At 40.0% G+C, this 14,595-nt stretch overlaps 2 protein-coding genes across 2 annotated transcripts; both read right to left on the minus strand.

The window, feature by feature from the left end:
• Nucleotides 1-274: 274 nt before the first annotated feature.
• LOC127795417 (protein NDR1-like) lies at nucleotides 275-1,327 on the minus strand. Its single transcript, XM_052327078.1, has 2 exons — nucleotides 842-1,327; nucleotides 275-680 (listed from the first exon to the last, which is right to left on the minus strand). Exons 1-2 carry the CDS (start codon nucleotides 1,175-1,177, stop codon nucleotides 348-350), a joined length of 669 nt encoding a protein of 222 aa, XP_052183038.1. The 5' UTR covers nucleotides 1,178-1,327; the 3' UTR covers nucleotides 275-347.
• A 1,050-nt stretch (nucleotides 1,328-2,377) lies between these two features.
• Nucleotides 2,378-3,013, minus strand: LOC127794735 (NDR1/HIN1-like protein 12). The gene has a single exon (XM_052325983.1). It carries the CDS (start codon nucleotides 3,011-3,013, stop codon nucleotides 2,378-2,380), a length of 636 nt encoding a protein of 211 aa, XP_052181943.1.
• Between the last annotated feature and the right edge of the window lie 11,582 nt (nucleotides 3,014-14,595).

Below are 14,595 nucleotides of genomic sequence, written 5' to 3' on the forward strand. Positions count from 1 at the left end.
TTTAGGTATTTTTCATATTTCTTGTTTTAAATATTCACAAAAATACCTTTCTTTGTGAATGACATGAACTTGATTCTTGATATTTAATTGAGAAGTTACGTCTATAGTTTAGCTAAAAAAAATTTGTCTTTACCCATTATTTTGATAGTGAATGATTAATTGACTTGTTCATGTGATTTTTACTTTCCACGGGTATTTTTTATGTAAATATTATATTTAGTATTAATTATTTATTTACTGTGATTTTTAGTTAATTTGTTATTTTTCGCGTGTTTCTAACAAATGGTTCCACAAAAATATATGTTGATCGATAGAATCAGGCCGTGGATAGAAAACCGCAAACATGATCAGATGAAATAAACCGGGCATTTCTTATCTCTGTAACTGGCCAATATGAGGCCGTCCGGTCCAACACCGGCGGCGCAGCTGGCGTGCATCTTGTGGCGCTTACTCGTCCACGACACCACCTTAAACCGGATGGTCGACGTCAATTGCAGCCGGAAAATCACCTCCCCTCGCGACCGGTCCGCCTGAAACTGCATCCACCGCTGGTTGTTCACCGTCAGCGTCGCGCCGCCGCTCAAAATTCCGGTAAGCGCCGTCGAGTTCTTGGGCTCCTCGTAGAACGACCCCACAATCAATGCCCCGCCGATGTTCTGATCCTGGTAGTACAGCGTCACCTGCGTGTAGAGGTAATTTCACAATCAAATTAAGTCAATTAACTGATTTTATTTATGATATAATAGAATCAAAATTTTAAACAAATTCTTTGAAGTTCAAAATGAACTGAATCATTTAAAATTAATCGATTCGATGATCGAATAACTAATGCTCGTCCTACCTCCATGGCATCGTAGTAAATCCCCATGTTCTGGTTCGAATTCCGAGCCGTCACATTGAAGCTCACCTGGGCATTCTCGAAGCCGTTGGCCTGGGCCAGACCCGGCATCGAGAAGTCCCGGATATGGATCCTGGGTCGATGCGGGCGCAGACTGAGCCACAAAATGAAAACAAGGAGTCCGATGATGAAGAGAAAGGTTAAGAATATGGTACAGATGAGCTTCACCACCCTTCGGGTCAGGCTCTCCCGGACCCGGTGCGCGTAGTATCGGGCCGTGTGGTTTCGCTTGAGCTCCCGCTCGTCCTCGCTGTGGACGGGTATTTCGTTGGACTGCATTGTCTCCGGCCGGCGATAAGTCGATCGGAGAGATGACAAGGGCGAGAAATCTATCGGAGACTATATATATATTGAGAGAGAGAGAGAATAAATATGTAGAGGAATCTGGGCTTGATTGAACCTTTTGGACAGGGAAAGAAAAGAACAAGCTCAGTGCGCTCGAATGCATGGCGGAGAGGCGAGGAAGAGGTAACCTGGAGTGCAATGAAAGCACAGATACCAAGTCTCTCCACAATATAGTCTTGTAAATTATTCTCCATGTTGTTGTTCATTTTTCCAAGTCCCGCGCGTGTTCTTATTTCGAAAGACATGTCATTCAATACTTAGGTTCACAATTGAAAAAGAAATTGCAAAAGTTTTTTTGAAAGGGTGAATTAAACCACATATATATATATATATATAATTAAGCATGGAGAGGAGCCACTTTCAGCTGAGTAAATCACGTGATGTGGAGCATATATACCTTTGAGTTGGTTGTCCAGTATTTACTGCATATGAATAGGCACAACATCCAGCACGTCAGTCAATCTATTGTGCCCCAAAATATAGTAACTGCAAATTTTTAAAAAATAATAAAACAGCTATATTAATTTAAGACACTCATTTCCAAGGTCACCACTGTGAGACTTATTATTTTTGGGCAATATTACAATAAATATATTTTCTTTTAAATAATATGCAATAATTATATTTTGTTTTTAGATAATAAAGGATTTTTTTAACCTATACTTGAGACACTCGTTTAAGATGTATCTAATACATCTTGTTTATATTTTATGCTAATATATAGATGTTAATCAAAAGTAGTGTCAAATATTCATTGAAATTTCAGCATCATTTAATAATTATTTTATTCATTTATTATTTAAGATTAGAAATTTTACAAGAATATTGTTATTATATTATATTTACTTTAAATGTTAATGAAACAACCGTATGAAAGAGTTTTGTAGTTAGAACTTAGAAGTTGATCGGATCCCATTATTAATAAACTTATATAATTTTCTTTGAAAAAAAAAATCTATTCACACGACATTCCTCTGCAACAGCCATCGCCGGCGTAAAAGTTTAAACCCATTTGGAGCCAACATGTTCCTGAATCCGCATCTCTTCTTCTAATTACAAATCAAACGAAACTCTTAAACAAATCCGACTTCGAAAAGAAAACAGGATCATATCGACGGTGCAAACTGAAGAGAATCAGATGAAATAAGAAAGGCATCTCCGATCTTTGTAACGGTCCAAAATCAAGCCGTTCCGGTCTACCCCGACCAGACAAATGCTGTGCATCTTCCGGCGGCTAGTTTGCCTCTGGAACACCCTGAACCGGATGGTGGACGTAATCTTAAGACGAAACGTCACTTCCCCACGCCGGCGATCGGCCTGAAACTCCATCCATCGCCGCTTATTTACCCCCATCATGGAGCCGCTAAACACCCCGTGGAGCACCGTCGTATTATCCGGCGGCACGTAGAACGGAGCGAGCAGCTTCGCGCCGCCGAGGGTCCGGTACCGATAAGTTAGCGTCACCCGCATGGCATCGTAGTAAACCCCGATCATGTGGTTCGGGTTACGGGCGGACAGGTGGAAGTTCACGTTGGCGTTGTCGAACCCATCTGGGTGGGTCAGACCCGGAACCCAGAAGTCCCGAATATAGATCCAGGGCCGGTGCGGGCGGATACTGAGCCAGAGAATGAAGGCTAGAATGGATACCAAAAGGAGAAACCCGAGGAAGATGGTGCAAACAAACTTGAGGAATCGAGTATTTAGGTGTTCTCGGACGTAGTGGAAACGACCCGAGCGGTGGGGCCCTGATTCGGAGTCGGAACGGAGCATCTTTTTTTGGAGAGGTTTTAGGTTTAAGAAAAGGTTGATGGATGGACCCGCTTGGGAGAGGCAGCGTATTTATATTTAAGGGAAAAAAAATTGAAAATGCTTAAATATGTAATAGACTTTCTGAAGGGGCAAAGAAAAGAATAAAGCAAATTGTTTTTGGAAGTGGGAGCGGTAAAGGCCAAATGGGGGGCTTCTTAGAGTACATGGAAAGTATACAAAAAGACATTTTGGACAATTGATTTATGTATATATTTGTTATTTATTTTTATAAAACTATACAAATATACATTGTGAAATTAATTAATTAATTAATTAACTACACACTAAAATGTATTACTCTTAAATTTTGAGTGAAATTTTGAAATAAAAAATGAATAAATGACTTTTTTATATATTTAAATTGAACTCATAGGAGTATATAATAGAAGTTCCTTATTAAATGAAACATAGATGGAGATCTAAGTATATGAACCGATAAATACAAATAGTGGTGTTAGGAAGGAGCATCCGATTATATACATTCCATTACCATTAATCCCAATTAAGTTTCTAGTCACCCAAGTAAGTTTTTTTTTTTTACCTACAAAACGAAGTAATACGAATGTATGACAAGTCTTTTTTCCTTTTCATACAAGCAAAGAAAAGAATCCCCCCCCCCCCCCCCCCCCCAAAAAAAAAAAAAAGAATAGCTACAAGAAAACAAACTCCTTGCTATCCACTTATTGAGAAGCTATAATACCCAGTGGAGATGGAGTGTGATTTTGTTCCCCCCCCTCCCCCTCGCAGCTTAACGAGGGCAAACATAACCCTCATTAAAAAACTAATAGGCCTCTTCTTTCCTTTCCTCTCTCTTCTTTCTCCTTTTCCATTTTCTTCTCTAGCAAGCCTCTCGCCGTTACTTGCCTCTCCCACGTCAACCATCGCAGAGAGAGAGGATGCAGCGGCAATGTCATAACAGCAAGAGGCTTGCCAGAGAAGAAGAAGGGAAGGAGAGAAAGGAGAAAGGAATGAGGAGATGAAAGAGTACATCTAATATATGAGTCTATAGAGAAAAGGAATGGCTCAAATGAGCTAAACCATCCACCACAAATTTTATCTCTTGAACTAGTATCATGACCTTTGAATCAATAGTTGAATCTCCTCAATTAGGGCTCCATAAGGAGGAGAAATCAAAGATATACCAGAAAGAAAAAACTGAATAACCACTTAAAAGAGTCTAAATAAACTTCAAGGGCCCAAATATCCTTTTCCCAACAATGGAAAAACCTTTTCGCAATGCATTAAGTTTTGCTACAATAATAATATTAGTTCCAATGTTTACCACAAATCCATCGCCTAGAATGATCCTAAACCACTCCTCTAGTCATTGTTGGCTTAGGAATTTAGTTGTTAGCATTCGATCAGTTCAATTAACAAACCAACCAAATTATTCATGATGAATCACGTGATCATTCTATGTTCAAATATGTGCATTTAGTTTTAATGATGAAAAATGTATTTTGATTTTTCTCAAATCTATTATCGAAAATGAAAACCATTTTTCATTAAGTTAAGCAAAACGTTTTTGGTAAATCTAGCCATCTTGATCAAATTAACATTTATACATATAGTTATGAAAAATTATATTCAAAAGATTGTATATGTAATATCCCATATTTTCAAAAGGGTTTAAGAGTAATTTTAACTAGGGTCATAGGTGAAATTATCAAAAGATTTGGAACTTAAGTATAATTTCTTACAGTTATCAGTACCGAATCAACTGCAGGGAATACCCTGGAACATAGATGTCTAAGAAAATTAATATGGTATTGACGAATGTTCCGAAATAGGATTTATGGTATTAAAAGAAATCTGAATCAAAATTATTTTCGGTAGAGCTAAAATGTAACACTCTACCTTCCAGGGCATTAAAATATATGCTAGGATTTTTTTTTTTTTTTACATCAAACATAAATCAACAATAAATCCTCAACATAACCTTTATATATAACACTCCCAAACATAGCGAATGAATGATACATTTTTAACATAAGCGGAAACAAGATCAGAACCAGCTGTATGAAACCTCAAAAACATAACAAGGGTTTATAAACATCATTTACCCAACAAATCCTTACAAGCATTTATTTAAAATTCAAATAATACAGCCGAATGAAATATATGGTCCTAGTCCCATATGAGACCCACAAAATTTCCATCGCAATCAGGCTTTGATCACCTTTTTGCCCTTTCGGCCACTTATCTCGTCTGAAATGTAGAATATTCCAGGGACATAGTTCAATATTAGAAGATGAAATCTTCTAAGTGATGGTTAGATAAGCATGAATGAATGAATGATGCATGGACATTTATAAATAGATACCCTAGTGTAACTTCCCTGACCCACCAGCCTGGCACGGAACCCTGGGCAGAATCCCGAACCTCCCCAGGATAAGCCTAACGTTGTTTCATTAATTGCCCTTGAGGAATTACGGCTAGACTCTTAAGGCGACATCTCAATCCCATTTGCGAGTTTCAATATGACAATAATGTCGTACCATGTGAATATCACAATTTTTCATGCAATAGAGTATGAACAAATATGACGAAGATGATCATAACATACATAATATCATGCATAGAAAGGTATTCATGTCGTATACGGGTTATAGCGACAAAATTACTCATCTTTCTCAAAAATCAAGATACCTCGAAAACCATGTGACTTGCTTCGTTTTTCGTGCCAACTTTGAAATTCGCACCAATTGTTTCACCTCAAATCCCAAGGAACCCTAGGCAAGATATTTATTTAAATTATCAATAAAAACTATTTTTCCTCATTTTTCTTGCCATTTTCTCTATTTTTCTCTAATTAATTTCACTAACAAATAATCTAAAATAAATACCTACGTCATCTTTCTTTCAAATCTTTTTTCACAGAAAATCCTAAAATAATTTTCCAAGAATATTAAAAAAAAAATTAAAAATTAACAAGGCCCCACGCGCCTGCACGCGCCGGTGCGTGATAGGGTTAGTGAGACTAGAGCGTGAGCTTCACACACCAGTCATCTTCCTCGGCGACAGCACACTGGAAAATTGAGATTTTTGCATCTCGACGAAGCCTAGACCAAGTCGATCATGATGGTACCTAAGATGGCTCGAAAGGTGGTCGAGAAGCCGGTCAACTTGAAGCTCGAAGACTCGGCTAGGCGGTCCGCCTAGGTTTCAGTGAAGCCTCGGATCTCCTTCGTTTTTGCTTTGTTGCTCGCCAAATTCTCCAGAAATGCTCTCCAACCTATGGGCAACAAAACCCCTCTATTCTTACTTCTCAATTCGTTCGAAAATGGCCTCGATTTTGAGCTTCAATTCTCTAAAATTTTCGGCCAACACATGCTCTATATATAGGCAAAGTTGAAGCTCGAAATGGTCTTGGCCGCCTCACCCATTGCCTTAAACGTCCTCACCTCCCCTGGATCGATCTAAAAGCATCCACCCGTGCCTAAAAAAGCAAGTTTTAGGCATTGTTAAATCGACTAGCTTTCTTGGCCAAATTTCTAAAAAATCCAGCCACCCCGGTGGCCATTGTCGACTCATCATCACTCCTTGGCCCTCCACGACCACCTCTCATGTGAACCCAGTGGCTTTTGGTGACCCCTCGTGGCCTGGTCGAATTCCATAGCCAAGATCTTCATTTTTTGCACTTTTTCCCACTATTTTTTTTCTTTTCTGATTTGACCCTCTTTCACAAAAGCCCCCCAACTTTTGAATATTTTCATGAAGTCCCTCAAGTTTTAATCTTTCTATATCTCCTTTGAAACTTTCAGAAAAATGTCATTTTGACCCCCTCCAGCAATTTTGAAAAATTACACTTAGGCCCGCTTCTTCGTTTTGGCTGTAAACCTACTTGTTTCTTCCTGATGTCACTGAAGGGTTGTTCTACTCGACGAATTGAAGCTTCCTGAGGCTTCCGTCATCACTTTGAGAGTCTCCTACAAGAATTCAATTTTTAAGCCCGATCCATAGTTGTATCTATAATGGTTTCTAATTTGATTTCTTTCGGTCTTTAAAAATCATGCCTCAATATGCTCGTTAAAGGTGTTCCTATTTCCTTAGGCATTTAAGATTCAGGGTACTCCCTTCAGCTGATTTGGTAAATTTTTTGGGCTTTTCAGATACCTATTTTCCCTGAATTTCTATTTTTCCTTTAAAATAATAACCCAAAGTTCTTGGGTATTACATTCTCTTTCCCTTAAAGAAATTTCGTCCTCAAAAGTTTTGCATTCATATCTACTAAAACATCGATATCTAGCTAACAAATTATAAGAGCAACGTCTTCCATCTCTTAGCCAAGCACTATCATCAATCTTTTTGCAACCACATCAATTTGCACTACTTACACAAAATAATGCCTATCGGGCATACTATGTCTTTTACAGAATATCCTATTGTAGCTCCTTACCATGGGTCACACACATCAAGAATAGTCTATATTTTCTCAAATGTAAACGTGCTATTCATTATTATTTCTTTATTTCACAAGACTCTTGGTGTATTTCATAAAAACCACAAAATTTTTCTATTCTCATTCTATTTCCTCGAATAACTGGGGATATTTTTCCCTAATCGTATCCTTGAACTCCCACGTAGCTTCTTCTTCAGTGTGATTTCTCCATTGAATATTTACCAGTGAGATGACTTTATTCCTCAGAGCTTAGTCGCACTGATCTAAGATTCACTCGGGCGACTCTGGATAAGTCAAATTGTCTCTTAGCTCGATTACTTCCACTCGAATTTCCTGGGTCGGATCTTATATGTGTCTCCAAAGCTGAGACACATGGAAGACATCATGGTTGTTGGATAGGTTAATAGGAAGTTATAAATGGTAAGCTAACGGTCCAACTCGTCCTTTGACCAGATAAGGTCCTATAAATCAGGGTCTCAACTTACCTTTCTTATTTCCCCGCATTGCCAAATGCTTGGGCGATACCTTTAGATACACATGATCTCCTACCTCGAATTCTAAATCTCACCTCCTTTTGTCTACATAAGACTTTTATCGACTTTGTGTTGTTTGAATTCTCTCTTGTATCTTCCAAATCTTTTCTGTAGTTTGCTGAACGAACTCGGGTCCCAATATTTGTCTCTCTCCTACCTCGGTCTAACAGATAGGTGATCAACATTTTCTTCAATACAGAGCCTCATAGGGTGCCATTCCGATAATGTTATGGTAACTGTTGTTATAAGCGAACTCTACCAAGGGCAGATGCTCTTCCCAGTTACCCTCAAAATCCAAGGCACATGACCTTAGCATGTCTTCTAATGTTTGAATGGTCATTTCAAACTGTTCATCCGTCTGCGGGTGATAAGTCATACTAAGATTCAATTGGGTCCCCATGCACTCCTGTAAGCTTCCCCAAAATCTTGAGGTAAATCTCGGATCTTGATCGGAGACTATGCTTACCGGTGTGCCATGAAGTCTGATTATCTCTCCAATATACTGCTTCGTAAACTTTAGTACTGGCCTATCCATCCGCGTAGGCAAGAAGTGTGCTGATTTCGTTAGCCTATCTATGATGACACAAATTGCATCGTTACCTTTCTGTCCCTTGGGAAACCCTGTCACGAAATCCATCATGACATGCTCCCATTTCCATTCTGGGATATCTAATGGTCTCATGAGCCCAGTCGGTCTCTGGTGCTCGATTTTTACCCTCTGACACGTATCACATTGAGCTACTTTCCTTACCACACTTGTTTTCATTCCCGGCCACCAATAAACCTCTAGGAGATCTTTATACATCTTCGTGGCTCCTGGGTCTACTGTATATCGAGTTTTGTGGGCTTCATTCAAAATTCTTTGCCTCAAGTCCTTCAAGTTTGACACGTAAATCCTTCCTTGAAACCTTAGTATGCCATCATGCATTTCAAAATCAGATCTCTTAGGCTGGTCATGCTCGTCCACCCATAGACGTATTCGCTTATCATCCACATATGCCTCCCATATTTCATTCACCAAATCCAGCTGAACTGTCATGCCAGCGATAAGGACGAACGATTCCTTCAATACTACATTCACCGTCAAATGGGTAAAAGCCTCCAACATCTGCCACTCACGGGCTATCATCTCGGCCATAGAAATAGGCACATTCCTACTCAGTGCGTCATCCACCACATTGGCACTCCCCGAGTGATATCGAATGGTGTAGTCATAGTCCTTCAAAAACTCCATCCACCGTCGCTGTCTAAGGTTCAACTCCTTTTGCAAGAACATGTACTTCAGGTTTTTGTGGTTTGTGAACACCTCAAAGGTTTCACCATACAGGTAATGTCTCCATAGTTTCAGAGCATATATCATGGGTGCCAATTCCAGATCATGCGTTGGGTAGTTTACTTCATGCCTTTTTAACTATCACGATCCATACGCATTCACTCATCCTTGTTGCATTAACACGCAACCTAGATTTATCTTAGAGGCATCCGTATACACAACGAATCCTCTGGGCCCACCTGGCATTGCTAAAATAGGTGTTGTGGTTAGTCGATCCTTGAGCTCTTGGAAACTTTCCTCGTACTTGGCAGTCTATTCAAACTTAACATCCTTCCGAATAAGCTTCGTTATAGGTGCGGCTAATTTCAAAAATCCCTCCACGAATCTTCGATAGTAACCTACCAATCCCAAAAAGCTTCACACCTCCATCACGCTCGTTGGCTACTTCCATCCCTGAACAGCCTCATCTTTTGCCGAATCTACCGAGATTCCTTCGGCAGAGATCACGTGTCCAAGAAACGCGACTCGGGGTAGCTAGAACTCGCACTTTGGGAACTTGACGTACAACTGATGCTTCCTGAGAGTTCCTAGCACCGCCCTTAAGTGCTCCTCATGATCGCTCTCATTCGAGGAAGATATCAATATATCATCTATAAATACGATCACGAACCGATCTAAATAGGGTCTGAACACCCAGTTCATGAGATCCATAAATGCTGTTGGAGCATTCGTTAACACAAGTGGCATCACGAAATACTCAAAAATGGCCATACCTTAACCGAAAAGTCATTTTTGGAATATCATCAGGCTAAATCCTCAACTGGTAATATCCAAACCTCAAGTCAATTTTTGAAAATATCTTTGCTCCTTGTAGCTGATCGAACAGCTCATCAATCCTCAGAAGTGGATACTTATTCTTTACCGTGCCTTTATTCAGCTGACGATAGCCGGTGCACATTCTCAAACTTTCGTCCTTCTTCTTTACAAATAGCATCGGCGCACCCCACGGTGATGTGCTCGGCCTAATGAATCCCTTATCTTTCAGTTCCTAAAGCTAACTCCTTAATTCCTTCATTTCTGCCGGAGCCATTCGATATGGAGGAATTGATATCAGTTTGGTTCCTAGCACTAGCTTAACTGAGAGCTCGATCTCTCGAGGTGGCGGTAGTCCTGGTAGTTCTTCCGGAAACGCATCCTCATACTCTCGTACTATCCGCACCTTCTTGAGTTTTGGAACTTCTTTCTCTTCCAAACAAGCATAAGTTATACATCCATGGGTTCCTTAGTTTATCAACTTTTTTGCCTTCTCGGCCAAAATCATTTTCCCATTCTCAGGGTCACCCTATCCTCTAAATTTGACCCATTCCCCTTGGGTTTTCTTTATGGTCATTATTTTTCTTTAACAATCTATGCTGGCATCATATCTAGACAAGAAGTTCATTCCTAAGATTACGTCGAAGTCATATACTTCTAGCAAAATTAGATCAACTTGAAATTAAGCATCACTTAAGCTAATTTCACATCCTTTTAACACTTTTGAAGACCTTGCACTTTTACCCATGGGCGTTGAAATTACTATCGGAGACCCCATAGGTTTAGTTTCTACCCCCAAACCCTCAGTCAAATCATATGTTATAAATGAATGCGTTAACCCGGGGTCTATCAATGCATGCACGGGGGTATCCAATATAAAGAGCGTACCTTGTATGATTGCCGGATATGTCCCCACATCTTCCTTGGTGAGGTTGTAGACTCATCCTTCATGAGTCCCACGAGCCTCCCTTGTTCTTTTAGCTGGTCCATCTGCTTGTCCGAGTTTAGGCTTATTCAGACAGTTCCTTGAATAGTGCCCTTGTTGATCGCACTGAAAACACACAACCTTCATTAGGTCTTTCACTGGAGGTGTTTCTTTTCTCTTACGACAGTCTCTACCTATGTGTCCTCATTCTCTGCACGAGTAACAGCTAGATATCCCTACCAAGCATTTCTTCTCTGGATGGTTCTTCTTGCATTTAGGGCATTGCCTGCTATTTTGGGAACTTTTATTTCCCGGTTTCTGTTCCTAGTTTCCCTTCATTTCACCACACCTAATAAGCTTCACTCGAAGAAGATTCCTTTCTGTTGTCAAAGCTTTACTCAAGGCTTCTTCATAGGAGTCGATCGACTAAGTGCTCAAAGCCTGTAGCAGCTCTACTCGAAGCCCTGACATAAACTTCTGTGCCTTTTTCCATTCATCGTCATCAGACATTGGCACGTACTTAATGAGCTGATTGAATCAGGGTGTCATATTGAGCCATCGACATTTCCCCAGTCTGCTTTAGGTTTGAAAACTCCCAGCTCTTCTCCTGCTTCCAACTAAGAGGGAAATACTTATTGTTGAAGGCCTTCTTAAATGCCTCCCAAACTAATACCGGAGTCTCAACCGATTCTGATCATCGCCTCGAGTGGGATCATTGTAAAGCTCGTTCTACTGTCTGCCACCATCTTCCAGCTTCTTCCTCCAACATGAAAGTGGCACAATTCAATTTGTCCTCATCATTGTACTGTAGATGTCGAAGCAACTTCTCTGTCTGCTCGAACTAGTACTCGGCCATGCTGGGGTCATCATTGGGTTTCCCCTTGAACGTTGGTGGTCGTTGTTTCCGGTACTATTCCAGCACATTATTAGTGTGCCTAGCTAGTTCTCCCCTGGTCGTGTGGGTTATGAGATTCTTTATAATCTTCTCAATTCGATCCAATCATCCTCGGGAACTGTTGATTCTGTCTCTTGTTCCTTAGTCTAGATGTTACTACTATTAGCGCGACTGTAGTGGTAATTCCCATTGTTTCTTACATCCTTGATTTCCTGATTGGGGTTGATAGGAGTCACGTTCCGTTGTTTCCTTGTAGTTACCATCTAAAAGATAAGACAAAATCTCATTCCACGAGAATTTCTTCAAAACAAAATTTCATTTCAAAACATGATATATATAACATCGTTTAAGAAAAGCACACAACACATATCTGACACACTAATAAGCGAAATAAAATCGTCTATGATTCTTCCTATGGGTTAGCTGACTTCCAGACCCAAGCATCGTCGTTCGCTATGTTGTCTTCAGACTCGGTTACAGGTCCCTCGAGGTCGTCGTGCACAGTTGCTTTTTCTTCTTCGTCGTCCAAGTCAAAGTAGCTGGCACCCATCATATTGGCTTCGGCAGCCTCGATGTCATCCCAATCTCCATCTGAGTCTTCTTCTTCTATTATGGCTCCCTCGAACAAATCAATGAACTGATCGTGGAATGGCATATAGAAGAAATGTAGAGATGCGTAATCGCCTTGCTGGCGTATCTCTTCAGCTATGGCTCTCCATTCTTCTTCCATATGATTTACCAGGAACTCTACCTGAGCGTGCATTAGGCTTGGTCGCATGAAGCTGCTTGGCAGCACATCCCTCAAGATGCCTTCTAGAATTTCAAGGCGACCGAAGACGTCTCCCATCATTGGTTCATTGTCTGCCCATTGGTTGGTCCAGTAGGTCACCCAGAATTGCTTAAGGTAATCTCCTTCCATTCTGACATTGAAAAACGGATTAGATTGTCACTATTCACCAAGAGTAGTAGTCACATAGTGTCTGTTCATGAATAGTATACCAGGTAAGCTCCCAGAAAAGAGAGATGGGTCACAAACGGACGCACTTAAGTACCAAGTCTTTCCTTAGTCAAAACTTTCCTAAACATGTACTTTCACTACAGCACACTTAAGTCCATAATCTCTAGATAAGGATTTATTAATCTAAGTTTTCTAAACCTCAGGTTCATAGATCCCTAAAGATCTATCCTAAATCTCCAAATGAAACTTTGGCTCTAATACTAACTGTAACACCTCACCTTCCAAGGCATTAAAATATATGCTAGGATTTTTTTTTTTTTTACAACATAAATCAACAATAAATCCTCAACATAACCTTTATATATAACACTCCCAAACATAGCGAAGGAATGATACATTTTTAACATAAGCGGAAGTAAGATCAGAACCTGCATGAAACCTCAAAAACATAATACGAGTTTATAAACATCGCTTACCCAACACATCCTTACAAGCATTTATTTAAGATCTAAATAATACAGTCGAATGAAATATATGGTCCTAATCCCACATGGGACCCACAAAATTTCCATTGCGATCAGGCCTCGATCACCTCTTTGCCCTTCCGACCGCTTGTCCTGCCTGGAATGTGGAATATTCTAGGGACATAGTCTAATATTAGAAGATGAAATCTTCTAAGTGATGGTTAGATAAGCATGAATGAATGAATGATGCATGGACATTTATAAACAGATACCCTAGTGTAACTTCCCTAGCCCACCAGCCCAGCATGGAACCCTAGGCAGAATCCCGAACCTCCGTAGGATAAGCCTAACGTTATTCCATCAATTGCCCTTGGGGAATTATGGATACACTCTTAGGGCGACATCCCAATCTCATGCGCGAGTTTCAATATGACAATAATGTGGTACCATGTGAATATCACAATTTTTCATACAATAGAGTATGAACAAATATGACGAAGATGATCATAACATACATAATATCATGCATAGAAAGGTATTCATGTCGTATACGGGTTATAGGGACAAAACCATTCACCTTTCTCAAAAATCAGGATAGAAAAGCGTGTGACTTGCCTCGTTTTTTGTGCCAACTTCAAAATTTGCACCAATTGTTTCACCTCAAATCCCAAGGCACGCTAGGTAAGATATTTATTTAAATCATCAATAAAAACTATTTTTCCTTATTTTTCTCTAATTAATTTCACTAACAATCTAAAATAAATACCTACATCACTTTTTTTTTCAAATCTTTTTTCACAGAAAATCCTAAAATAATTTTCCAAAAATATTAAAAAAATTCAGAAATTAACAAGGCCCCATCCGCTCGCACGTGCTGGCGCGTGATAAGGCGAGTGAGACTGGTGCGTGAGCTTCACGCGCCAGTCATATTCCCCGGCGACAACACATCGAAAAATTGAGATTTTTGCATCTCGACGAAGCCCAGACCAAGTCGATCACGATGGTACCTGAGATGGCTCGATAGGAGGTTGAGAAGTCGATCAACTTGAAGCTCGAAGACTCGGCTAGGCGGTCTACCTAGGTTTCTAGTGAAGCCTCGGATCTCCTTCGTTTCTGCTTCATTGCTCGCCAAATTCTCCAAAAATGCTCTCCAACCTATGGGAAAAAAAACCCTCTATCCTTGCCTCTCAATTCGTTCGAAAATGGCCTCAATTTTGAGCTTCAATTCTCTAAAATTTTCGGCCAACACATGCTTTATTTATAGGCAAAGTTGAAGCTCG

This window comes from Diospyros lotus, chromosome 2, assembly GCF_014633365.1.
Source record: "Diospyros lotus cultivar Yz01 chromosome 2, ASM1463336v1, whole genome shotgun sequence".
Taxonomy (NCBI): domain Eukaryota; kingdom Viridiplantae; phylum Streptophyta; class Magnoliopsida; order Ericales; family Ebenaceae; genus Diospyros; species Diospyros lotus.